The sequence below is a fragment of the Leuresthes tenuis genome, unplaced genomic scaffold (assembly GCF_036924035.1).
Source record: "Leuresthes tenuis unplaced genomic scaffold, fLeuTen1.0.hap1 SCAF_8, whole genome shotgun sequence".
NCBI lineage: Eukaryota > Metazoa > Chordata > Actinopteri > Atheriniformes > Atherinopsidae > Leuresthes > Leuresthes tenuis.
This window is the reverse complement of record NW_027325362.1, coordinates 21063875-21091686: the sequence shown is the minus strand read 5'-3', so window position 1 is coordinate 21091686 and position 27812 is coordinate 21063875. Positions and strand designations below refer to the sequence as shown.

Here is a 27812-nt window from a genome sequence, read left to right as displayed (position 1 = left end):
TCTGGTTGTGTTTTTCCATTTACTTCACAGTCTTGTGAATTAGCACATCTTGCGCTGTGAGGGACTTTTACCCAGCTTTAACCGAAACCCTTGAATGCAACACACGTCACACGCTGAAAAAGAGGACTGTTAAATTCTCCCAACTTATAAGAGATCCTCGTTGGAACATTGGCCATTGACACTCCAGCTCATTCGTCTGAAAAGGCTGTCAACTTTGAGACCAACATCAACTGCAGTCCATTCAACGACAAATCCTGAACAAGTGACTGTGACACAGTTGACTGTAGCATCACAGCAGCATCACGTTACTCCGTTATAACAAAAAACACACGCGTTTCTCTGACGGAGCTCATGGATGCTGTGTTGAGCTACAAACCAGAGGACTTGGAAGATTACTACGGGTTATTAGGATGCGATGAACTGTCATCGGTAAGTTCTGACCTGCAGACTCGAGTCTCTGACTATTTGCTGGATTGCACAACATTAAAAAACAAACAAAAAACGGATCACTTCAAGAGTCGATCAATGCAAAATAACAGAAAATTCTGTGTGAGCATCGTTGTCAATGATGTTTCGGAAGTATTATTTTAGACCTGTTGATGCCTAACCCGAAAACATACAACTAGTCGTGCGTCAGTGGTGTCTGTGTAGGTAGTGCTATTTCATATTTATGTGTAATGAGTGAAAAATATGCGTACTTAACATCAGAAAGTGATCCATGATGGAGAAAATCAATATAGGTACCGAGAGAGCCCCCCCCCCCTCCAATTACCAATAACACAGAGAAAAACTAGAAATACAGCAGCTATTATTTTCAAGATGTAGAAAACTAAGCAATGACATCATAGAGAATGACTTTTTTCTTTGTATATTATTCATAAGAATGACTTTTATTTGATAATTTGTTTATTCAAATAATCAATACTGCACCTGGTTTCTTTTTTTTTTCTCCTTCCTTTTTAACTATTTTTTCTTGCAGACAGAGCAGATTATCAATGAATATAAGATCCGAGCTTTGGCATGTCATCCAGACAAACACCTGGACAACCCAAAAGCAGGTAGGTGGGCCTCTGCTGTGTGAGAATCCTATTTAATGCAACGGAAAGCAAATTAAGAAAATTAAGCTCTTTTGCACGTTCCCTTTCAATTCACACTTTTCTTGATTTGAACTTTTCCAAATACAGTTCTTTCTGATGTCTTGACTTCAAAGCATGTCGACGAAGATCTGCTGTCGACTTCATGGAAAGACTTTATTTTAATTGTCTTATGCCTGATGTTTCCCTTTGTTTTTTTAGTGGCAGATTTCCAAAAGCTGCAGGAGGCCAAAGAGGTTTTATGCGATGAAACCAAAAGGAAAAACTATGACCTTTGGAAAAGTAGCGGCGTTGCTGTTCCATTTCATGACTGGCAGGCCTGGAATGATTCTGTAAAGACCGTACGTAATGTCCTTACTTCTGCTGTAATTTCTCAAAGCATTGTGTTATCTCTGTAATTAAGCCATCTGTTTGCAGTCGATGCACTGGGCTGTGAAAACCAAGAAGGAACCAACGTTGGAGGCCGCCAAACCAGAGGCGCCAGTCGCTACACAGGCAGAGGACCATCGCGGCGAGCAAGAGGCATCAGAGATGCCTTCGTGTGAAGCTGTGCCGTCTTCAAGTGAGTCGATCTCGAAAACGTTCTCAAAATATTCAAAGATACAAAGAATCCACCAGGATGCCTCTGAACTGAAACCCACAACCAAACACATGAAAGAAACATAGATTGCTAGGCAGAATGTCATAAGATCACCATCAAACTGGAGGTATTAACTCCTTGAACCCTCTGATACTGCAGTGAGGTCAGGAAATATTAAAGAAGGGGCAGCTTGGTACTCATATGAGTGAAGGATACACTGTTGCGTTTTTGTATTCATAGCTAACACTTCTGAGGTGTACAAAGCACTCAAGTTCGTCAGCTGGACAAATAGTCCATGACTGGGCTACAACAGCTGAACGATGCAGATCAAATAACTCCTGCATGTATACGCTCAACTAGACTGTAATGGGCCTCCAAAGTCCCATCTTCCATCCCTACCACCAAACGTCCGGTTGGAGGACAATCACTCAATATCCATAGCTGCACTGTACAACAGAGTAATTTACGCTCTTAATGGGCTGTAATTACTGAACTTGAACATGAAAGAATTCTATTTGTTAAAGCTGGTGCAGTAAAAATCACAGCTTCACACGATCCGGTCAGTAAGACTTTATATCATTTCTAACATCATATTTGTGTTACAGTTGGGTAATTTGATAATACATTCAATCTATAACCCATTTTACATCATAATTTTAATGGAATCCATTTTCGTCTATAACTTTGTAATATAATGGGATGTTTCAATGGGATAAAATATAACAGTGTAATAAATATTGTATTTTCTATGCAGGTCTGAACGTTTTCTCATTGCATTCAGCCTTTACTGTCAGTTGTTTACAACCTATTCAAGTTTTTTTTTTTTCATTTCTGCTCAGGTGATTACGGCCACCGCCGTTTCCGCTGGGCTGCTGACTCTCCATCTCGTCTGCTGCAGAAGTTCAGAAACTATGAAATATAAATGCATCCGTCAATCAAATCTTTATTTTCCGAATGCTTGTGTTTGGCTGTTGTCAGACACTCCACTGCGGGCAATGTTAAACGTAGTGGCGCCTTTTGTGTTCGTCTGGCTGTGGCTCAACTAAAATTCTTGGCTAAATCAGGACATTCTGAGCTGATGTGAATGTGTTTGCCGCAGGTGTGGAAGACTTTGTTGAACAAAAGTCTATCAGCTGCACATTAGATCATAAAGATAAGTTCTGATTGAATCTCTCAGGCTCAGTGATAATGTTCGCAGTTACACTGTGGGTGTATGATCAGGCCTGATGCATTTATTGGTGTGAAGTGTGATTTTGTGTTGCTGATCTAAAGTGAAACATGTTGTCTCCAATATTGTGTGTATCATGTTTATTGTGTTCATCTGTTATGCCACTGCATTCTATATTTGTAGGAGGTAAGATGTGGTTTTATCAGAAGAGGAAAAACCGGGAGTAATATCACTTCCTGTAAAGTAATAAAGAATAAAGTTGAAAATGGTTCTGGATTCTTCAGCTCCTGGGATGAAAAGCACACACAGTTTCACAACTAATATCCGATTCCTCAACAGCGTGAGCTCTGACTTTGTAAAACATGATTCTTCTCAGATTAAATAACACCATTTTAACGAACTACCTTCTTTTTATTCTTTGAGATAAAACACGTCCAACAACGTGTTTCTCCTCTCTGGATATTCTGCAGGGAGGAGAACGAGTGAAACACTACTCAGTCTTCACCGCTAGATGCCGCGGTGGTGTTTAATGACGTCACTTTAGTAAAAGATAAATTCCCACTAACAACAGCCTGTCTTCGCCGGGTGCGGTGGCGCGCGCCTGTAATCCAAGTTACTGGGAGGCTGAGGCTGGCGGATCGTTTGAACTCAGGAGTTCTGAGCTGCAGTGGACTATGCCGATCGGGTGTCCGCACTAAGTTCGGTATCGATATGGTGCGCCTGGGGGAGCTCGGGAACACCAGGTTGTCTAAGGAGGGGTGCAACGGCCCAGGTCGGAAACGGAGCAGGTCAAAGCCCCCGTGCCGCTCAGTAGTGGGATCGCGCCTGTGAATAGACGCTGCAGTGCAGCCTGAGTAATACAGCGAGACTCAGTCTTTTTACACTCTTTCTGCTCTTTGACGCACGCGACACACTGCACGCGCAGCACCGACAAGCTTTTTACATATTTTAGCAGCTTCATCGCTGCTTCTCTGGCTTCACTTTTCGTTCCAAACCACGGCTGTTTCTTGCTCTTGCAGCGCCTCCACCTGGACAACACGACCAATGACTCACTTATTTACTTCTCTGCACACATTGAACACTTTGACTGTTTCGCTGATTTTTCTTCTTCTTGCCATTACATTTTTATGTAAAAATACCTGTTTTGTTAAATTAATGAGAAATAAGATGAATGCCCGTTACTGCATTTTCGGTTCCATTTCTAATTGGGATGTTTCTAATCAAACTGGTCTTCACAAAATAACATAATGTGATGTTTTTTTGTTGTTGTAAATACCAAGTTTAAGTTTTTCTTCTCCCACATTAAATAAAAGTAGCCCTGCTGACTTCCTGTCCTTGACCCAGTTGCACTGTTCTTGTACAAGAGAGAACAAGACTTCAACACAGAACCTGTGTCAGAGTGTAGCTCTGACAGTTTCAGCGAATATAAAAAAAATGTCCATGTATCAGACTATGCAGGCTAATTTCGTCTTATCTCTTGATGAGCCGGACGGCCTCGTGGAGTGGGCAAAACAGAATGAACAATGAAATACAGAAATGTTTGATTGGAAACATCTTATGCCTCTAGTGCCTGGAAAAGAAGACCACATTTCACAAGAAACAAAATAAATATTTTACTGGAACATCTAGTGCCAGGGAAAAAAGATCAAGTCTTACATGTGATTTAAACATGACATGACGTCAGACTATTTAATTTTTTGCTACAGGCCAAACTGGGGCCAGAAAAGTCAACAATACATACACACAAAAAACACACGACCACCTTTTTCTCCATGCACACAAACAGCTTTTTATCTTGAATAAAAGTGTGGTGAAACTGTGCTGTGTGTCTATTGTACACCTTAATCATCATTAAACTGTATGCACATCCTCAAATCTGATTTCCTCTCCTATTTTTAGCTGGGAATGGAAGCAGGCGCTCTCCTAATTTGCACCGTTTGCATATCGAGACAGAGCAGTTTCACTGTTTAGGAGACAGAGACTCTCTTTAATGAAGCAAAGGAAAAGGAAATCACTTTATTTTGGCAATCTCAGTTTTGTAATCACAGACAGGTCAGAAACTGCTGGATTAAAAAGTAACAAGGGAGAAGCTCTCGAAGTACGAGGCGCGAATTAATCCCCATACACACAACTGTTATCAGTTCATAGATGGTACCCATCCAGTCTGATGGATTCTGAGTAGGAGAAACCGGATCAACTAAATTCAGACAATAGTTATTGAATCAAAGCTGGAACTAATGACAATCTACTGAAATTATCTTTGATTTGATGAAAAATACTAATGAAGCCAGTCCAGCGTCACTGACATTTTATGGAAGAAAGGAAGTCCGACAAACAGCAGAACTCTTTTAAGTGTCACTAAATATCAAAAACATGCATCATGTCAGCACGTGAAATGCGTGTAAATTCCACACAACAACTGGATCGCCAGGCTGTATATTGATTGGCTCGCTTCGGTCATTCATTTCTCCAAAGTAGCGTTTACGCACGTTTTTTTCAAAATGTTCACGCTCACCTGCAGTCTCACATCGTTGCCACGGTGACACGCACGTGCACACGGAGGAGCAGTCTCCTGAATTCTAGAATTCGAAATGGCTCTAAAATCCTTATGAAGCCATGTACCGTTCTGGCTTGTGGTAGCTTCTGCGAACTACACTTGCGCCCATTTTTCAGAACACACAGAACACTTTTACAGAGAGTTGTTTGCAAAGACTACTGAGACTTTATTATGGTGTACGCACCAGATTGTGATTTTGCAGATGAGCCACCCCCTGTCATGGACAGAAAGGTATGGAAATGAGTTGTTTGTTTCCCTTGTTTGCTTCAAAGCAACCATTTGCTCCTGTTTTATTGAAACCCACAGGTGCACACATTAATATCTGCCCTGTCTGATCATGTTAAGAGCACGAATATGGAAAATATCTGCTTCTAAATCCTGTTTGTTGTGCGTCTTGTCAGACTTTGTTCGATGAACCTGGAGAGCTGAAGTGTAGCGATTTGGAGATGCCCCTGTTTGAACCGGATATGTTTGAAAGTGTGTTTGCACTACATCTCCACAACATCACCAATAAGTAAGCAGAAGTTGTCGGCTAAACATGCAGCAAATAATGTAGTGGCTAAATGTTTTAGCTGACTTAACCATTCTTAATCTTGTGTTCCAGGCAGTGGATGTTGTTGGCACAGAAAAACATAGATTCTGAAACAGTCATTGTGCTGGCCAAGCTGTGTGACAGAATACTTGACATGGCCTGTGTTTCGGTCCTGGATGTTGTGGCCCCTCAGGTACAAGAAGAAAGCACTCCCTGTACTTTGTGGGACTGTACTTTCTCTGAGAGTTACAACACCAACTCCTCAGTCACAATGTAAGTCCAAAGCTTTCACCTCTAAAAACTTTCATATTCACTTGTGTAGACTTCTGTGTAATTAGTTACCAGAAAAAAAATAAATAAAATTTAGCAGACACTATAATCGGTTTTCAGTGTTGGCTTTGATCAGAACAGAGCAGCACACTAAAGTATGATTGTGTCTCTTTATGTAGGGAGGGATTTGATGCCCCTCTGAGGAATTACTGCAGAGTGACACCAGAGGACATCCAGGCGAGCCTCGGACAGTCACTTCACTGCGCCCTGCAACAAGTGGAAGGAATGAAAGCGACAGAGTCTGAACACTTGGAACAGTTGTTGCAGCTAGTCGGAGAAGAGGTGGCCAGGAGGGTCAACCAGTCACTGCTTTCACCTGTGCGGCCAGGAAGTCAGAAAACGGATGCCAGTATTACACCGGATTCAACACGAAAAGACATTATTTTGTGTCTTGCAAAACTCCTGGGGATGTCCATGTTCAGGAGATTGTCTGAGTCCTCCGAGGGACAAAGTGATTCCTGGGATGAAGACATGACAAATGTTGAGGGGCTCAGTGTAGAGGGACCCTTAAGTTCTGTAACAAACACTCCAACATCGGACATATTGGGAGTTTCTGTTAGATCGTTACCTTCCACATATCAAGTAACAGAGCATAAGGAGAACAGAGAAATGCCACACTTACAGGAAGGTAAAGAGGTATCAAAAGAAGAGCTACAGCAGGAACAGAAGACCTTTCTCCAGGTCTTTCTTAGTAAATTATTGGACCACATCGCCTGCTCCAGCAACACATCTCTGCAAGAGTTAAACTTGGATAGGATTTACACAAATCTGATCCAGAGGACTGTGAGAGAGACACGTTTTGCTCTGCCGAAGACTGTTGGTGAGCTTCACATCACCATCTTTAAGAAGCTATGTAAGCAGTTTGGATCTGCGAAGCAGCTGCAGGCCGCCATCGTGTCTGAAGATGTGGCGTTTGAAGAGGCAGTCGTCAAGGAGTTAATACTTCACCTGCAGAAGACACAGAGGAACCCCTCTGGCTTCTTTACAACAGTGAGACGTTTTTTCAGGAGTAATAAAGTCGCTCCAGCCTGTGAGGTCGACACACCGTTGTCCCACAGTGAGGAAAGCTGCATAGACTCTGAATCCCCTTTCATTCATCAGCAGGAGCGGAGGTCCGCCATCAGCAGGATGTTCTCTGCAGCCTCCAAGATCCTAAAGAAGCCCTTCACATGTGGACCATAGGACTCATGTCACTCTTGAAAAACACGTTTTCTTAAAAACATCTTAGCAATAGTCTTAAAGACAGACAGTATTATTGTTATTAGTACTGCCATTATTAAATAAAATTGCTCACCAAAATATGTAATTTCAAATGTACAATTCATTCCAAAAGTGGTCTTCATTTTCTCTGTTCTCCCAGATGTTATGTAACATAACACGCTCCTGATTGATGGGATGATGGATTAAGTAATGATGAATCCCTCATGAAAACTTTGATAATCTGGGTGAAGTAGTTTTTTGTCAGTAAGACTGATCCTTAAGATTAGAGAAAGCAAACTTGAGAACTAATGGTAAATTAAGTGAGTCTACAAATTATGTTGTCTAAATATCGATTGATGATTCATTACATATTGGTTTGCTATTATATTAACAATTCAATAGCATCCAAATAAAATGTTAGCCAGTTTAATCATTAGGTTATGGTTAACTAGCTGTTAGCTCCTAATTTTTCCTCCATTGTTCCCTTGTTACCAAGCAGTGATGTATTTAAAAAATTTCCCCACAACGTCACAGACTGATAACATGAACAGAAAACAATTACTTGAAGTGATTGCAGTAGAAGGCGGGTCTACAAGCTACAGAATCATAGGTTGTGTTTACTTTTTTATACAGTGCTTCTGCACTTTGGGAAAGGTTTTGTTAAAGGAATAGTGACACTGTGTAATATGTAATGTATCGTTGCTCACCTGAGGTTGTATTTCCCTAATCTTAAACTCTTAAACCATTATGTCATTAAATGGAAACCCCAGACGATGTACCTTCTTTTTTACATGCATGGATATTTCATGATTTTTTTAACTTGCAAGCTAGCTGTCTGCTGAAAACAGTTTTTGTTTCCTGAATAATCTTTGAAAACATGGAGCACACTGGATTCATGATACGATCATTCATGACTATGAGAAAGGTCATTATTGCATCAGAATCAGTGCTCATTGGTTCTATGTGACATGTGATGAGCCTCTTTTTCCTCACTTGACAGGGTCATCTATATCTGGGTGAGACATTCTGTTGGATTAGAAAAAAATTAATAACCTGTAGGTTTCAGATATAAATTCCATCATTTCAGTAAAAACTCTCAAACCATGGAGTCCATGCATTTGAAGGTAAACATATCAAGCCTGCTGCTGTGTGGAGGTTACTGGCAGGAAATGTGTTTTGGAAAGTCCTGTGTGCAGAGGCGATACTATCTGTTTTGGTACAGAATGTTTTGAACTCCATTTTGTTAACAGACTGTGGAGAGCACTAACTGGTTTGGTTGGAGGCTTAGAATTTTTTTCTCTGTCTTTTTTATCTGTTAACAAGTCTGGTAAAGACTACCAAACCGTATGTTACGTTTTTTAAAGATCATGGCTCTATTTAATTGTTACTTGCCTGCAAATCATGTGTGAGCCTTTTGGCTTTGTATGGACAAAAAACAAAAAAAAACATCATCATTCCAATCCACTTTACAACAGTGATCTCTACATCACATCAACAACCAAAAAAGGTAATTACCTGCTGGACCTTTTGCACGATAAAAAGTTCTCCCAGATAGCAGACATGTTTGGCCCCAGTCCAGGCCACTTAAGGCACTTATCGCTGAGCTCCAGCACTGACAAGTGTTATGTGGGTCAGACGTGGCCCAAAGGTCAGCAGCCAAGTGTGACGGGAGTTATGGTAAATGTTGTATGAACCAGTTGTGTCCCCATCCTTATGAGCCAGGTTTGAAGTGGGTTAGGGCTAGTGTTGTAAGGACCAGATGTGATCCAAATGTCACGAACAGAGCCTCGCCTCCACAACCTTTTTGACCTTCAACATGACAGATTGAAGGAGGGAATGGACGTGTTGTTATCTTTCAACAACCATGAACTAGGCCTCTCTAAAATGACAGTGTTTCATTAGAAATGACAGAAAAAGTTTGGCACATGAAGACGATAACAGAGTTAACTATTTAGGGTGTTACCCAACGTCACAGTGTCACTGCAAGACAAGATGTTTGGTTTAATGTGTGAGAAAAGAGCTTTAAGTAAAGAAGTGGACTGATGGTCATCGGCCGTGATGTCCAGGTGGAGGCGCTGCGGGAGCATGAAAAGAGAAGCCAGAGAAGTAGCGATGAAGCTGCTAAAGGTATGAAAGCGTGTCGTTATAACGCGCATGCAGTGTGTTGTGTGTGTTGAAGAGCAGAAAGAGTGTGTCCCGCTGTATTACTCAGGCTGCACTGCAGCGTCTATTCACAGGCGCGATCCCACTACTGAGCGGCACGGGGGCTTTGACCTGCTCCGTTTCCGACCTGGGCCGTTGCACCCCTCCTTAGACAACCTGGTGTTCCCGGGCTCCCCCAGGCGCACCATATCGATACCGAACTTAGTGCGGACACCCGATCGGCATAGTCCACTGCAGCTCAGAACTCCTGAGTTCAAACGATCCGCCAGCCTCAGCCTCCCGGTAACTTGGATTACAGGCGCGCGCCACCGCACCCGGCGAGGAACCTGTGTTCTTATAGGGCTTCTAGCTTTGATCACAGTGATGTAATCAAACGCCACAATGATATCTAGCGCAAAAGCTGAATAGTATTTCAGTTCTATATAAAAATGGTCGTTTTTCAAATTTAGGATTTTACATATAAGACCATAATATAAAGTCATCTGGTCCTTATCTTGGAATTAGGTCAGTAAAATACATGCTCAGATGGATAGTGCGTGCCCTAACACTAAGACATTATTTATTCAACAAAAGCTAAGCAAAAATGCAGACACAGCATGTGAAAAAATAAGTACACACTGCTTCTACAGCTTGTAGAACCAGCTTTAGCAGGAATAACTTGAAGCAATCGTTTTCTGTTGCTTCGGTTAATTGAGCTTTGCAGGCATTTGTTTATGCACAGCTCTCTTAAGCCCCCTATGGCATTTCTATCAAGTCTGGACTTTAACTGGGTCATTGCAACACCCTGATTCTTTTACTTTTTATCCCTTATGTTGTGGGTTTGCTGCTGTGTTTGAAACAGTTTTCCTGTCTTTGTGGTTCACAGAGGAGTTCATGGTTGACCTAATCAGCTCTTTCACACTGGCTTTTCAAGCCGTGACTGATGTGCCTTTATGCAAGAGGCAGCATGGGGACCGCTGAAGTGACTAAGCTGGAAAAGGAAAGTAGCCACATAGGCAAAATAGGCTTGGTGTGCAATGGGAAGCAAGCATAGCAGACCCTGCTGTTCTAACCAAATATGCTGTCATAATTCAGTTGATTCCATCAAGCTGGCTTGATGTATTTAAGCACACATTATAAGGAGGCTGATCCACTTCTTTTGTTACATGTGAATCACAGAAGGGGAACAGCGACTGTTTAACAAGGATATCTTTTTTTTGTGTCAATAGGGCACTACCGTTAGATGAAAAGGGCTTATGACTACAAGATGTCAAGGTCCTGTGGCTGTAAAACAAGCCCAAATCATTCCCACCTGTCAAGCACAGGGGTGGTTTGAGTGATGAGGTGTTTGTTCCTGATATGTTGTCTCTGGTTTTCTCCAAGCATGGTGTTGTGCAGTATAACCAAACCTTTTGTTCTTGTCAATCCAATAGACATTATTTCAGAAGACTCGTGGTTTGTTAAGATGTAACTTTGCAAACTTAAGCAGCTCTGCCAAGTTCTTTTTGGAGAGGGCAGGCATTTTTTTTTTGCTTGTTGTCTCCTCTTTACAGTCCTCTCAACACTCAACCGGTCAGGGCAGATGGCCACCTTTCCTGAGTCTGGTTCTGCTGGAGGTTTCTTCATATTTAAAGGGAAGTCTTTTCTTACCACTGTCGCCTCATGCACGCTCAGGACGGGAGGATTGAATCAAAGAAAAGGTTCAACACATTATTTTCCTGAAAATTAGCATTAGATGAACTTGACTCATTTAGATTTTTATGAATTTGATTGGATTGGATTATGATTGTAGAATAATGAATTGGATTGGCTTGAATAAACTGTGTCTTTGAAGTGCCTTAATATGATAGTTTTTTGGTATTTTGGCACTAAATAAATTAAAGTGAAATTAACTGAATTTAATTCAGTTTCCTGGATACCCCTCCAAACAAGCCACACTACTATACTGTAAGGAATTGAAAGACTTTACATGCTAATTGAGGCCTGTAGAGACTGAGATATAGCTCTTTGTTGTTGTTTTTGTTAGTTTGTTTTGTTTTGTTGTTCAATTTTCCGAGGATTGACCTTAGGACGAACGTCCTGAGATGTCCACTCCTGAGAAGATTAGCAATTGTCTTGAGTGTTTTCCATATTGATGGGTAGCAGAAATTGCTTCTCTAAGATAATTTCTGGTGTCTTTCCTCCTTGGCGTTGCGTTAACACACACCTGAATGCTGTAGACCAGGAAATTGACAAAAAAAAATCTTTTTTTCATATGGTCACATTTACTGATGATCAATTAATTGTATTTCCTATTGAATGTGTGAGAGTATACTTCTTTTTCACGCACGGCTTCTAAATTTTGCCTTAAACAGTGTAAATTTAATTTTAGGAACTGGTAAGAGAACCAATGGAATTTTTAGAGCCAATAAAATCTATTTTGTAAGTTAAGCTTTTGTGCTCAGGGGAGAACTCCATACACTCCAAGTTGATGTAAATAATTTATATAAAAAAATCTAGATAAGACTCAAGAATAAAAGTTCAATAAGTGGTCAACAAGATTATCTTAGGTGTTACATGCATTTAATTTATCTTAATCTTAGACAACGTACTGATATACAGCAATGCAGCAATAATCTATGAAAAAAAAATGGAATTCAGTCAGAATCCAATGTTGAGTCCAGAATTACACACACACACATTTTCAATTGTAAAAAGCATTTATTTAACCATTAAGTTTCTCTGACTGGATATAAGATAATCAAAGTACAAAAACCCAGACAACTTTGTTTTGAATACTGTCTTACACTTGATAATAAGATACACAAACTTCAGCTAATTTATCAGGGAACAACAATGTGGAAAAGTAAGCTAGTTAACCAATACTTAATGATCGAACTTGATACCAAATTTTTACGTAAGCTATTGATTAGTCAACGGTCATTTCTTAACGGAAACCAAAGAGTATCTATTCAGGAACAACTGGATTGTTGATTAATGAATGTCTGTGAGCCCTCCTATAGTCTAGGGCTCTTTTAGGATCGTGGAAGCTTCAGGGAACATCTCGGTGATGGTAGACCACCACTTAAACTTTGCACATTGCACATATTGCAGGAATATTCAGACACATTTATGGGACTTGAGGTTGAAAGTTAATATGGAAAGTGACTCGAATTGTGTTGTGAAATGGGTGGAGGAGGGAGTAGTGAGCCATTTTATTAGATATTACTTAATTATCATCATTCAGATTTTTCGATAAATACTCGTGAGTGCAAACACATCTGGCAGGACTCTTTGCGTTTAGAATTTTTCACTCATATTTGTTCCAATGAGGTATCCATTTTTGGTCTATCTATCTTTTTGGGTATGGGAGGCAGTTCGAGGGTCAATTGCCTGCAGATTTGTTTTTTGTTTTCTTTTAAAAAGTCATGCTACCAGTTTGCTCTATATGGTTCCATAAGACCAGACGGTACCACCTGTGAAATGCCATCTTTAGACCAATCAAATTAGGTAATTGTCCTGAAGGTACTCCTGTGGGCTTTGGAACATGGATTTAAGTTATTAACATGGGGGGGGGGGGGGGGGGGGGTATTGATAAGGGCTTACACACATGAAAGAAAAAGGCAACAGTACCAAAGAGAAGAAAAATTCTTGCAGATCATGACAAACATTTAATGAAAAACATCAGTAGTTCTCAGACAGTATCAGTATTTGTCTTTCATCAAAATAGATGGTGTCTATACACCACCATACATGTGCTATATAGCACTTTGAAACCCTAAGAAATGTTCTATTTTTGTAGGTTAATGGTAGCACATCAATGGCAGTGTTAAAACATAAAACACGTAAATATTACTCTATTCAAAAGCAAAAGCACTTATTTTACTGACAGATGTATTCGTGATATCGTCGTGTTAAAAAGATTGCATTCAGACACACAATTTAATTCGAATTCAAATGACAGGACAGAGGTGAGGAAGAATTGTTCTGGAAACAACGTTTCAGTTTTAGTAGCCTTGACTTTAGCTTTCGGAGAAATGGTCTCCAATTTAACTCCAAAATAATAATGAAAGAATATAAGACGCAATTTCGCATGCAATGAAAGTTATTATAAAGCAAATGGCATAATACAGTGTTAGTGTGGTCAGAGCGAATTTGAATTTGACAAAAATTTCTTCAGTGCTGCTGTTTTTCCCCTCGTCCCTCTTCTCTTCAATCCCATTGGTCGCCTCGGCTGTATTTCTTCTCTCATTGGTCCCGACCACCTGTCACCCTGTCGGCTGTGACGGGGTCATTTCAGTCCAGCAAACAGCCGTGTCAGATTCAGGTCATTTTCGGGACGTGATACAGACAACAGAATGGCGGGACGTCTGCTTCTCCGAACTTGTACTATTACAACTTTGCAGCTAAGAAGAAATGTGGCGGCAAGACCACTTTGCCGTGCTATGGCCTCAGTGGGAGGTAGGAATATTTAATAGTGACTGAGGAAAGTTATATTTAAGACTACAAACATACCAGAAAAGCCAAACTGCCCTTGGTCAAAAGACAGCGCAAAGCTGACGAACTAAAGCTGTGAGTCTATGAGTAAAAATGAGGTCACTTTAGTTTATTGCGCAGTTTGGTTACTAACTTATCTATAAGATACCAACTAGCCTTCACTGTGACTCCATTCACACAGACACAAAATAATGTATTCAGACCAATTAACCGTCTTCTGTTCGCTATTCTGTTTGTCGAGATTCTCTTTGTAAATGTGGCGACAGCGTATGAGAAGAAAATGAAGGTCACCGGGACTTTAACTTGTGGAAAGGCCTTTTGATTAGACCCACCTTCTTGGCAGCTTTCGCTGGGTCGATGCCAACATCCTGGTAGAGGACAGGGGGTTGTGTAGGTGTGTCCGCCGGCGGTGTTATCTGCCCTCACCGCAGTCCCCGCCTGCAGGACATTGGTCTAATCTTCCGTATTGTAACTGAATGCGGTTCCTGTGCTACATGTTTTTTTCAGGAATACCAACTGATGACGAACAGGCCACTGGGCTGGAGCGACGCACCCTGCAGGCCCTGAAACAGGGAAAGGTGAACTGCTTTGCACGCAAGAATAGCGCCCAGAAACTCTGCATGGACACATCTGATGTATATTCACTTTACAGGACCCCTACAGTATCCTGAAGCCCCAACACTATACTGGCACCAGGGAAGACCCTCATATTGTGCCAAGCATTTCAAATAAGCGGCTGGTGGGCTGTCTCTGTAAGTTGTCTTATTTAGACTGACACTGACACAGTTCTTCATTATGATTGTGAGCATTACAAGTGAAGTCACTCGTTGTATTTTATGCAGGTGAGGAGGATAACACTGCTATTGTGTGGTTCTGGCTTCATGAGGGAAATGCCCAGCGCTGTCCGTCCTGTGGCTCCCATTACAAGCTGGTCCACCATGAGCTGCCCCATTGAAAACAACAAAAGCCCCGTACAAACAACGTAACATCAGACAAATATGCGCTCTTCTGTCAGGGCCATAGAGTGCAATGTCATTTAACGTGTACAGTTTATCATTAAAATATGAACCTGAACTGAGTCGTCTGTTTTTGGGATGTCAGTGAGGGAACACGTCAGCATATTTCACCATGGGACTTTGTTTTTAAAGCTAAACTGAAGTGAAAACAGCTGTTATGGCATGAATTTAAACGTTTAATTTTTAATGATCATGTGTGACCCACAGTCCTGTGGAAAACTCTCAAACTAGCTTTCATTTCTTCACTTTTTTTTATTTCAAGGTGCCAAACTTTGGTGTAATCTTCTACTGTGGTGAGCAGTACTGGGATTTCAACATTTTTCTGTGGACCTTGTCCGAAGTTTAGCCCTAATTCCCAAAGACTTTTCTGTCAAGTCACCCTTTTAGAAGACAGTACTCGTAAAGACTAAAAAAAAAACAATACCTCACCCTCAAAGTAACACTTTAGTGGCTGTACTTTAATTTTTATTTGTGGATCATTTAAGGCATACAGCCAAGATGAATCAACTCAGCATTCAAAGCTTCACGCTGCTCTCAATCAAGTGTTACAGTGGAGCTCCTCTGAAACATCGAGTTTCTTGACACTGTCTAGATTCAAACATTCAATGCACATAACTCTTGCAAAAATTCAGAGACTGGCTGCAGTTGCTGTGCAGATGGTCATAACAGAGCGTTGCTTAAAGTTCAATTTTCGTTTTAAAAGAAAAAACAAAACTCAAACATCTTACCGTTACATTAGATTTTAAGCTTCAAAAAGGAAGTGCCGCTGCATTTCACTGTATCTTACAAGAGTTATGTTGGTGTCTACAAGCCCTGTGCTGTATATACCAGTAGTTTGCTTCATCATACTTGCAATGTCCAAACATGAATTAAAGCACACCTACATGAGCAATCTCAAATGTGAATCAACTGCTGTGATGGCAAATGGAATAAATTGGAAATCAAAGTCAACATTAATGTAAAACTCTGGACGTCCGACTTAATTGTTTGCGGTGTGGCGTGGATTCCTTTCAGCGTCCACTTCTAACAGCTGAACTGAGTCCAAAAGAGAAAACAAACGTTTGGGAATGTGGCTGCCATCAACAGTCAGAACACAGGGCATTTCCCCTCTACTATCAAACAAGATTAAAGCCTTGATTGTGATCTATCGCCTCTAGAAGCTTCTCCCGGAGTGTTGCTATGCTTGTGTACTTGGGAAGGTCCAGCAGGTTGAAGCAGGTGTGGGCAACAGGTAAGTACTGCTCCCCTCCGCTGGTTGGCTGGATCACCAGTTTCAGGCTTTTCATGCCCAAGATTGGTATGCGGTCGCTTCCTGTGAGGAACACTACAGACGGCACAAAGGGTAAATACAGCGTGCTGCGACAATCACTCTTCTGGCGTCACACAAATTTAGCGGTACTTACGGAGAAACTGTTTTTTCTTCTCTAACGGAAGCTCGTGGAACACCTCCCAGAAGAGCCTGATGGTGGGATGCTCAGCCCAGTACTCTCCTTTGTATTCAGTACCCTGAGGAGCATCATCTAAAGTTATTCATACAGCTTATCATACGACTTAAGTCGGGCCGACTTTGGTTAAATTAGTGAAATGATGCATTTTACTGAATCGCAGTTAAAAAATAAGACCTTTTCAAGCTCCGTCCAGTCATAGTTGGTGTTTCCTATGACCATGGCTTGCAGTTCGCTTGGCTGAAACAGCTCCAAAACCTTTCCACCGCAGACTTTGTGGAATCCCGCATAGAAGCACTCGAACAGTGGGGCTACGGATGAGTTGAAAACGTAGTCTACGTAGGCGTTGACAAAGTCCTGCCTAGAAGAGAAGAAAATCCGGGATGAAATAGCAGAGTCGGCCTTTTTATTGCTGGCTACATTTAAGGAATTTCAGCAAACTGACAATCTTACCTGTTTGTCTTATTGACATTGATCTCCTCCCCATTTGGTACTAGTTCCAGGACCTCTGTGGCGCCATAGTTTTCCTCTGTGATCTGAAAAAAAAAGGTTCGGTTTCTGTAATGACAGGAAGTCGAGCCATTCGTTTTAAATTTCATATCGCCAGAAAACGATCTTACAGTGAAATTCAAGCAGAAGGTTTCCTCAACGTCATCTTCTGTGTAGTCCAGCAACTGCTGCAGGCTCCTAATCGGAAGAGATGTTGCAGAATATCTCACAAGGCGTTCAATTGTTTACATCATTTACAGAATACCAAAAGGCACTGACCTCCCCACGTCTGGCATTAGCTCTTTCAGGTCATCCAGCGTCGGCTTCTTTTTCAGAAGCTTTTTGTAAAGAGCCAAAGGGAAGTTGAGCTCCACTATGGTGAGATTGTAGATGGCCAGACCACAGATGATCCCGATGAGGTTGAACAAGTCGATGTCCTCAAAGGTCTGCAAGGGACAGGTAGTTCTTGTAAACGTTTTTAAGGAGGAGGGTGGCGTCTCACGGGTCACATTCAGACATAACGGGGTTTACTGTCAACATTGACCTCTACGGAGGGCCTCATTTGTTGAGGGGGCTTTAGAGTGATGGTACCTTGTTGGAAAACCATATGAGCCTGGAGTCCTCGTGGTAGCGAAACATCCCGTATTTGGGATCCAGCAGCTCTTTCATGATCAGGAGGAAGAACTCCTTTCTCACGCCTCCTGCATCGACCGCATCTTCTCCCACAAAGATCACCTGCCGTGAATCGCAAGAGCATTCAGTACCGAGGCAAACGCATCACACAGTGGTGAGGGAGCTGCACAGAGTCATTACGAGGGAGTGGGGAAGGGGCATTAAATCACGTGAACTGGTTTGATGAAGTTATGTCCCTGTAAATGAGCTTGATATGGGCACTTTAGTGTCAACATGCAGATTCTAACAGCGTTTACCTTGAGCGGTTTTTTGTAGTCAACATTCTTGGATTTCCTCAGGACTTCCATGGTGTCGCCGACGATATTTTCCCTCCGAACGATGAGGATGAGACACGGGTTGACCGATTCCACTGCTGGCATGAACATGGAGCTGAAGTTTTGCATCTGCGCCTGATCCACTGCCATCTACTTATAAAACACAAGTATGATTAATGGCCGACTCACCACTGTGGACTGAGCTCCTTTGGACTGTGCGAGACCAGATTAATGGGGCGTGTATATTACCTGCATCTGTATGACAGCATCAGTTTGAAGCAGCGTCGTCTTCGCTTGGGCATCGAATACAAAGGGATACTTACACAGAGTCACGACGCCATCATGACCCTAATGACACAGAAGCAGAAATGTGAGCCCAAACATAGGCACAGGTAAAAAAAAAAAAATATTATAGTGGAAGTGTCACCAACAATGAGACCCACCATTGGGTACATCTGCCTCTGAATCCATGTCACGTAGTCATTTCTGATATCGATCAGGTCGTCCAGCTCCTGAATGTAGAATTTATCGTACTGAATGATGTTTCCTGCTCTCTCATTCACCTGGAGAGATGGAGGGGACGGGGCGTCATTAACAAGCATCTTCAGGATAAGATGAGATGAGATCGGGCTTCATTCCTCACCTTGTGCAAGATCTCCAGGAATTGAAGGGATGTGGCTAAAAAGCAGCTGAAAATTCTCTGCTCCACTGCCGGGATGCCCACCTTGTGCATTAGGAGCAGATACACCACCACTTCCTTGTACAAATCAACCAACCTCTGGAAGAGAGGGGGCTCAAATGTGGACCACCAGTTTCCTGATGCAAACACAGGGTGCCATTTTGTTACAGTCCCGAGTAGAAGAGCTGTTGGATGCATCGTTACAGAAAACATTCTTTGACCTACCTAGCACCTTTAGCGGAGCCTCTTTCAGGCTCATGACACACTTGGCAAACGGGATAGTGATGGTCACATAATTGCATCGGTCACTGAACAGCGGACATTCTGGAAGAGTGAGGTAGAGTCTCAGTGCTTCGATGTCTGGAGGAGAGCTGCTTAGCCGGGGAATCAGGTTCTTCTCCAGACTGGCAGCAACCTGAGACAGACAAGGGGGAAGAACATAGACGTGCTACAATTAAAGCAATAAGCCCTGGTTGAAACCTCTTCCGACTCTTGTTTTGTGAACATTAAGATGACACGAACTGAGGGAAACTACTCTCATCATGTAAACGCCACACTAAGACAACACTGCAACAGCCATTTTTTTTCAAAATCCATATTGAAAGGCAATAATGATATTCCAGACAGTTGCTTTAGGTAATCCTAAAGTTTGACTGGTGTCTCTCGTGGTTTTATGCTTGTTTTTCAGCCTCATTAAGGCTTCTTTGACTTTGGTCGGCACAGCTTCTCTCCTCAGGTTGAAAAAGGGTGATGACAGACTCCAACCTGTAAAAGCAAGCCTCGGTATCTCATCCCTGCACTAATGAAGCAATAAGACCCACTTGAGTAAAGCCAACAGTCCCACACACACTGTGGTGCCCTGAAACGAGGGGGAGCATCTTTAAAAACTTTTGCAATTTCTACACGGTGGAACTGAAACGTTTGACAATGACCTTGAATTAAAGTCTGGAATGTGCACTTTAATCACATCTGAATTGTTTGATTTAGAATTTCACACTGAGGCGCAGAGGGGGAGCTGAAAAAAGAATGGCATTTGAAGGGCACTGTTGTGTGTTGTGTCAGACTTTGGCTCTGGGGGACTTCCTCTCTGCCTTTAACTAAGAGGGTTTATTAGAAGTTTTCTGTCAAGCCCCAATCAGCCTTCCTTTGGAGTGTCACCAGCAGTTTGCATCTTATGATCCATATGCGTTTTTCACGGATGACGGCGTCTCTTGATGGTAGACTTTATAAGTGAGCTGCCTCCCCTTGAGGTTTCTTGACTTTTGGTGTTGCTGAGGTTTCCACATTTTTTAGAATATATCTTTTCTTTTTATTATTTGATCACACCAAAAGATTGAAATCTCTCTGGCCCATTTTCTTTTTTGTCTAAGCTCAATTGAAGGCTTGTTGTCACTTGCATCGATACCTCTTTGGACCACATATTGTGATTTTCCACACCCAGCTCTGAAAATACAAAGTCAACAATTGAAATCAACTCCAGACCTTAGAGAAAACGGACAAAAACCTGAGCATCAAATGGCCTATAAGGGATACATTTTCAGTTAAACACCTTTCACTGAAGAGGGGAAAAAGTGGAAATCTGATTTTTTCCGCTCGATGGAAAGGCTTCGTGTGTGGCTACTGACCTGCTGAGCGATCTCAGGGCGGTCTTGCTGAATCACTCTGTGGAATAGCACGCGAGCCATGTTCACATCCACCCCAGAACACTTGCTGCTGGTGCTGAAGTGATCTGGATGACTGCGTAAAAGAATAACACGCTTTTGTCAAACACATTCACGCACCAGGCAGAGCGATCGGTGGCACCAACTCCGCAGTATCAACAAAAAGCAAATATAGTAAAAGTGAATGTCTCTCATGCCTGCTGCTGAACGGACGCAGGCCGTGTCAGAAACTGCCTCTGTAAAATGAGATTACCTCGTCAACAGGAAAGATCCGTTGAGGCAGCTCGCTGAGGAGAACACGAGGTCGATCTCACTAAAGGAATCACAAAAAAAAAAAAAAAACATGTGTCTTTTCAAAGCCAGATCTCTGTATACAGCTTATGAAAGCACAGGTTCATCTAAAGGGATCTCAAACTAGTTCCCCCAAACTCAAATTAGTTCCCCCAAGGAGACTTTACTTGGAGGTTTCAGGTGGGAGTCTTCCTGGTGAGTGGCTCAACCATTTTTGTACAATGTCCTCATTCAAGGAGCATATCTTTCTTTGTATGTCTCGTATCCGCTCGTCATCTCCGTTCTGAAGGTTCTGTAACAATAAAGAGAAAGAGAGAAACCAACCAGAATAAACGGAAGAAAATCTAGAGCAGAACAACTCACAGCGAAGAAAGTTCTTTGACAAAAGGACACATAGTATCAGAAGAACACCCTCGTGCTGCTTTAGTGTACAGTTTACTGTTATTAGTTGAGTCCTGCCTTTAAAATGCTGAAGGAGTTGATCCTCCTTGTTGATTCCAAATCTTATCATTATCATAAATTCAGGACAAATGATCAAAAATGAAACGGTGGCTGGCATAAGATATAAGAGGATGCTAAAAAAAATAAATAAATAAAAAAGGGGAACATAATGATAACTTCAGGAGCAATATCCTATCAGCCTCATATTTCAAATATTCATCATGTTAATCCGTCATGTTCAGGGCGGCTGTAGCTTTAATTTGGCAAGATGCCGAACCCTTACGTTGCCTCCTATGGGTTCATCGGTGTGTGAACGTGTGTGAGACAAAAAGCACAGCATAGCCTGCAACACTGTAGGTGGACTAAAGAATGCTCCATGAGCGTGTGCGACTGGGTGATATCGAGTAGCTACCAAGTCCCACCTTTACTTGATTTTGACTGGAAAGTGAGAGCATTTGAAATGTTGAATTATGTTCTGCTGAGAGCACAGTGAGGGACAGATAAATAAACAAATGAAAAGCAGAGTCTTCGGTGCAAACAGTCATACTTACACTGGCAGTGCAATAGTGAGCAAAGCTCTGATCTCCTCCAGCATAAATTCTTTTGACATAACAGCTCTGCTCCGGGTCTGCAAAATCAATTGATAAAAGCATCAAGTAGCTTTCTAACAAGTCTGATACAACATTTCAAATGACCTCATCTTATCCAACGAGTTAAAAAAAAAAAGTAAAAAGTTAAACATCTACAATTCATTTTGTTGAATGCAAACTAACAAGATAGAACCAAGAGAAACCTCCAACGAGTGGCTTCGTTTTTTTTTCCTTCAGTCTTTTAGTCTTCAGAAATCACGTGATGAAGCTTGAATAAATCTCACCCGCCTCTGTTGAAGCGCCGGACGCTACCCAGGGGCCTTTGACAAGCGCGGGGCTTTTTCTGTTGCATGTGGAGCGCGTACCGAGCTGGCCGTTACCTCCAAGCCCAAATGAATCCATCTTTCCAGAGGAGGGTGTGAAAGCCAACGTGTGCTGCCTTTCAATAACACAGTCATTTGAGAAATGTTCCGCTTGTCCGTGACATTTCAATAAAATTCCATTACGCCCCTGTAGCCAACAATCTAATAATGAGCTAAGCACATTTATCTGAGGAAACAATACATCACATCTGGGAGGAAACGTGTGAAAATAGACTGAATTTACCTTCCACACGCGATCTGTGTGACTACGTTTCCCATGAGCTCGAACACTTTCCTTGGGTTGATTTCATGGTTTGTGCAGTTATGCCCAAGCTGTCCGTACCCTCCAGCTCCAAAAGTGAACACACCCCCTTCCTGTAACAACAGCAGTGAATATGGGGTTGCAAAAGAAAGAGAAAGCATGCAGGAATGCATCACAGCGAGACTGAGCGCTCTCAGTCAGCACAAATGCAGTCAGCTGATGTTTCTGGGAAATAAAAACATTTTCGGTAGTCTGTGATAAAACCAGATCAAAAACAGCCTCTCAATGTGTGTTTACACCTGTATTTAACGCAATCCAGTTGTCACCGGGACGCATGTTAGCATCAAGTCTGAGCAGGGCCTGCGATAATGTCAACATTACATTCCAAACCACAAAAATAATAGCTCAAGCTCAAGCCCAATTCAAATCAAGATCGTCTAGAGATTTTCCAGGTAAACAAAATGAATGGAACTTAACTTGGTAAGTGCTGCTGTGTGATCTTCTCCACAGGAGATGTAAATCACTTTCTGCGACCTCAGGGACTTCAGGAGGGCTGGGAAACACCGATCTGAAAAAAGACCCCCTGAAAATCAGTCTGTACTCCGGGCTTGAACAGCCTTAAGCGCTTTAGGATTTGACAACCCACCATTGCAGTCATTGAGACCCAGCTGGCCGAACTTGTTGCACCCCCACCCAAACACCGCTCCGGAGGGCGTGAGGGAAAAGCTGTGAGCACCACCTGCTGATATCTGGGAAAAAGGAATGCCCTGCAGAGATTGAATGATCTGGGGTGTGGAGATGCTCTGTCCCTTTCGTCCCAGCCCCAGTTGACCATATCGATTCTGGCCCCAAGAGAAGACTTGGCCACCTATGGGAAAACAGGCAGAATTTGAATGGTTTAGTGAGAGAATAACACAGTAAGCAGGATGAATAAATAAGCATTATGCTGGTTGAAAAACAACTTTACCTCTTGAAAGTGCAAGGGAGTGCCAATACCCACAGGCTACCTGAGCGATTTGTACCTCTGACAAACTCTTGATGTTTCTGGTATTTTTACAGTGAGAAAATAAATGCACAGAGTTCACTATGAGCATTAAGAGGAAAAAAAGGAAAGATTGTGAATCTTTAAATAAGAGATATAAGTTGACAAATTTACCTCGGCACACGAATACATTCTTCAAAGTTATTCAAGCCCAGCTGACCGTCTGAACCAAGACCCCACGAGAAAACCTGGCCTTTGTCATTCAGGGCGAGCGTGTGGGACTCGCCGCACAACACAGCCACGATAATCTGCGCATCCAATGCCACGACCTGTTCTGATAGATGACAAAGACAGAAACCTGGGTGAGAGATGGGGATTTCCCAAAGTTGTTATCAGAATGCAAACTAAAAGAGGAACGTTACCAACCTGGTTTCTTTCTGGACTTCTCGTGGCCCAGCTGACCCAAGTCGTTGCAGCCGCAGGTGTATACAGTCCCATCCTCCAGCAAGAAAGCTGTGTGTCTGCGGCCACAGCCCACGTCCGTCACTTGTTTCCCATGAAAGAATTCACATTTCCGAGGCTCAACCACTATCTCCTCGTCAATCCCGCCCAAGCCGAGCTGTCCAAAAGAAGCATTTCCCCAGCACAGCATGGTAGCCTTCACCTTCGGCTGCAGCAGCCAGCAGGATCGCAGCCTCTGTGAAAAGACACTCTGGTTATACCAAATCATGGAGCATCTATACTCACGTATATCATTCAAGCTGTAAGCCATCCCACAGCAGGCATACCAGAAAAAGACCACCAGAAAGCATCAGGTAAGTGTGATTACACTAGTAATAATGTCTAAGAATCTTACAGTTATGTTTTTATCTGTAATGTCTTTAAAATACGTTTATTTCTGTCAGCAAGCTTTAATAGTAGTAAAGTCCAAGAGCAAATCATCCATGAACAGCAAAATGATTCATGACCATTCTGCCTGTTGTTGTGAGGGAACGATGTCAATATGGAAACGAATTTAATTTGCAATGGAAATTCCAAGAATGTTTAAGGACAAAATGTTTGAATATTTGTGGAACCTAAAATTTGATCACACGCCGGTCATTTAACTATAAAGCGGAACATTCTACAGCCATCCGTTGGCAACCAGATTACAGGACACATGTTATGTACTCAAAAGGATTAAATTACAGATTACAAAAAAATGGACATGTCATTTGTGTCAAGAATTTGGTGAAATGTCAAAGTTGTCCGACTTGACCCTGCGTGGAAAAATGTAAACAGACTATGTCTGAGGTAGAATTAAGTTAGGTTAGCGACACTCACTTGATACAAAACTTCCGTTGAGGAGTTAAGGTTTTATAGACTGAAGCTAATTTCTAACGGTGTTCACATTAAAAAATACAATAAAATAAATTATGTTGCCAATATTCTAACTAACCCCATACAAACGGCCATGTTTCACAACCACAAACAGACTACCAAACAGACACTATCATGTACCAGAGGTCTGTGGCAGTATAACCGCAGATAGACAGCTAGCATGTCTCTTAACGTTCCCTTAGCGTGGTGATCATAAACTAGGCCGGTGTGTCGCGACTAATGCAACCAAACCAACTTCATTAATGCAATATAACTTCGTGCCATTGCACTTGATAAAGACGCTGAACGTTTTAAAGCTCCCTTTTCTTTAAATAATCCTGTTAGACGACTTAGTATCGCTGATAGGAGCTAATTTCCATTAGAGGTGCAGTTAGCAGCCTGGTGCATGATGAGAAGGATAGTTAATTTAGTAACACGCAACGAGCACACCACGGAGTATCCCAGAGACATATAAAATATTTAGGTTTCGCTAAAGCCGTTCATTTTTTAGGTCAGGTTTGAGTAACGGTTTCGTTAAAAGAAAAGGAGCAAACCTTACCAATCCTCCCAGATGCAGCAGCAGCACTGCCTTCCAGTGTTTTTGCTCGGTGACTGTTCCGAACCTTAAAAATACACAGGCCAGTACATTTTCTGCATTCAAAAATTAAAATCCAAATACCAGTCTGCTCTCAAAATGATTATACTCATGTCCTCCACCCCAAAACTCTGTCAACAACTGCTGTATGGTGCTGTTGAGGTAAGGTGGCATCGCTGCTGTGTCACACTCTGGATTTCCGTGTTTTCTTTAAGAAATAAAAGTCGCTTTCTTGATGGAGAGCGGTCAGCTGTACACAACAGCATAAAACAAGCATTATCAGTTAATCAAATGCTGAAATCAATAGCAGGAATGTCACAATACCTTCTTGAGATAAGTTACTGTGAACGTAAATGTAAAAATGACGATGATAAGTGAACACGGCGAGCTTTAATTTGAAAGCTTTTCCATATAACCGGAAATCCTACAACATTTTAGTACATTTGCTATGTGTAAGTGAAGAAATGTCGCGAATCATCCAACATGTTCTAGATGGAGAGCGCGCGCATGCGTGTCACTGCAGTTGTACTGGTATGGCTGCATGCTATTTGTAAAACGAACGCGCACGCGCGTTCATACACGTATATAAATACTTATACCCGTCACCCCCCCCCCCACACACACACACACACACACACCCGCCACAGAAAAAACACGTTATTTTTAATGAAACACATCACAACGTATGTGACTGTAACGTTGACTAATTAACATTAAAAACTAGTGAAAGTGAAACTGTACTCTCATCAATCACAGTTGAATAATGAAATCACAAAGTCTACACCGACTGAGTAAACAACGCAGACATCTGTTGAAAATGTAAAAAAATATATACTGCCAAGTGTTCAAAAACAAGTCGTCAAATAAAGATAACTCTAAATATCTGACCGGATATGATTTAACATGATACAGACACTTCTGTGTCATCAGTGTATGAAAATCTGTCATTTTAGTCAACTGATGTTGTGTTCACCTTATGTAATTAGGCATCTCCTGGGTCGGCGCTTTTGTAAAACTTTAGCGATTGTGATTGTAAATGACCTCATGTAGTGTACGAAATATTTGGCTCCCTCTTGTGGAATGGAGAGAGACACTTCTATTTACAAAGATAATGTCCATTACGGTTCATACTCATACTATCTACATTTTCATGTATTTCTTTATTTGTTTATCTATTCTAGGGGGAAAAAAACAGCGAGTATGATGCTTAAAGCTGAAACTGTGGATATAGACATTAGAAGTAGCCTACAACAGTTAGATTTGTTTTTCTAACATGCCCAGTAATCAATTAATCAATTAATGTTTTGTTATTGAAAAAGTCTAAGGTTCAAGAATCAAAAGTTGATTTCAAACTACATGAGTCACTGGCCACTGCACTAAAGAGTTTAGTAAAGAGTAAAGTAAAGAGTTTATGTACTCAAAAATGTTCTTTTCATGGTTGAATTTCATCATAAACTTGTGGGTGCAGTGTGACACGCAGAGATTTAAATTAATTTCTGTTTTTAATGCAAAGCTGTCTGAGATCCCAGATATCATGTGAGTACAGCTTACATGTGGGTATTAATTTTGATCCACATGTAAGCAGATTTCTCCTAACTATAAGAGCCTGTTTCTACTTCACGTTTATACTGTATGTTTATGGACGTTTCATAAACATAAAAACGTAAAACAAAGGTGGTAAACAAAGACAACAGCTGCATTGGACAATCTTTATTATCTATCACTTTCTGTTTCAGTTCATTACAAAGCAGATTTTTGTCCGCTTTGACTTCTGTCTATTTCACATCAGTGCAATGTTAAAGCACCAACAACAGCACCAACGCAACTAAGAGCAGTCCATAGCTCGGATGGCTCCACATATTTATGAACCTAGCCATAGAGGCAGCAGAATAGTATAACACGCAGACAGACATTTCTCAGGCACTAATGGAAAGCATATGGAGAGCCCTGTCTACCTTCTTAGCCTTTAACGGTCAACCTGTTGCCAGTTCACCACATTACTTGTGAGAGTTAAAGCAGGGTTAATTTGTTATATCTTTTTTTTCTGCTAATGGTAAGCATATGTTGCATCTATTAAAAGAACAAAAGTACCCAAATATCCAAGTTTTACCATTTGATATCCGGTGTTGTCTTTGCTAACCTTTAAGGGATAGTGTTTAAACGTTTTGCAAATCATTGTATTTTGTTTGTTGTTACTGTAAAATAAAAATACATACAGCAATAACGATATCAACAGCACTGACGGGAAAAAAAGGGAGTTTTTTCATGCCATTTTTGTTTTACTTTAGTCACTTTCCTCAGATAACGAGGCAATGTGTGACATCATTCAAACATCCATCTTATCGTTGCATGATCACAGATTCTTCATCTAAGTCCTATCGTGTACTTTTCCAAGTGAAACACAGTGGAAACAGTTTTCCTCCAGGCGTTGCTCTGACATCTAAAGTGCTAAGTAATTTGACCAACTTGCATTTAAGTGCTGAAAAAAAAATCTTCCATTTCAGTTTGAATGGACAGCCAGCACACAAAAGGGATAAAAGGTGTTACTGAGAGGTGAAGAAGACTGCCTCCAGGATTTAAAGGTTTAACAGCGTAACATGCGTATGCTTATAGA

The 27812-nt window shown here is 41.6% G+C and overlaps 3 protein-coding genes across 3 annotated transcripts; 2 read left to right on the top strand and 1 right to left on the bottom strand.

The window, feature by feature from the left end:
• Positions 1–108: 108 nt before the first annotated feature.
• Positions 109–3242, top strand: dnajc12 (DnaJ (Hsp40) homolog, subfamily C, member 12). The gene is made up of 5 exons (XM_072390402.1): positions 109–429; positions 980–1058; positions 1296–1435; positions 1512–1656; positions 2514–3242. Exons 1-5 carry the CDS (start codon positions 352–354, stop codon positions 2594–2596), a joined length of 525 nt encoding a protein of 174 aa, XP_072246503.1. The 5' UTR covers positions 109–351; the 3' UTR covers positions 2597–3242.
• Positions 3243–13872: 10630 nt separating this feature from the next.
• On the top strand, positions 13873–15153 carry cox5b2 (cytochrome c oxidase subunit 5B2). Its single transcript, XM_072391354.1, has 4 exons — positions 13873–14043; positions 14587–14657; positions 14732–14831; positions 14922–15153. Exons 1-4 carry the CDS (start codon positions 13941–13943, stop codon positions 15032–15034), a joined length of 387 nt encoding a protein of 128 aa, XP_072247455.1. The 5' UTR covers positions 13873–13940; the 3' UTR covers positions 15035–15153.
• Positions 15154–15516: 363 nt separating this feature from the next.
• On the bottom strand, positions 15517–25374 carry herc4 (HECT and RLD domain containing E3 ubiquitin protein ligase 4). Its single transcript, XM_072391353.1, has 24 exons — positions 25163–25374; positions 23671–23941; positions 23419–23578; positions 23230–23306; positions 22909–23130; positions 22735–22830; positions 22245–22371; positions 21923–22077; positions 21600–21676; positions 20775–20899; positions 20570–20629; positions 20281–20392; positions 18881–19070; positions 18620–18792; positions 18420–18539; positions 18226–18324; positions 17959–18126; positions 17621–17764; positions 17309–17475; positions 17161–17227; positions 16994–17076; positions 16718–16901; positions 16499–16601; positions 15517–16419 (listed from the first exon to the last, which is right to left on the bottom strand). Exons 2-24 carry the CDS (start codon positions 23894–23896, stop codon positions 16211–16213), a joined length of 3144 nt encoding a protein of 1047 aa, XP_072247454.1. The 5' UTR covers positions 23897–23941; positions 25163–25374; the 3' UTR covers positions 15517–16210.
• Between the last annotated feature and the right edge of the window lie 2438 nt (positions 25375–27812).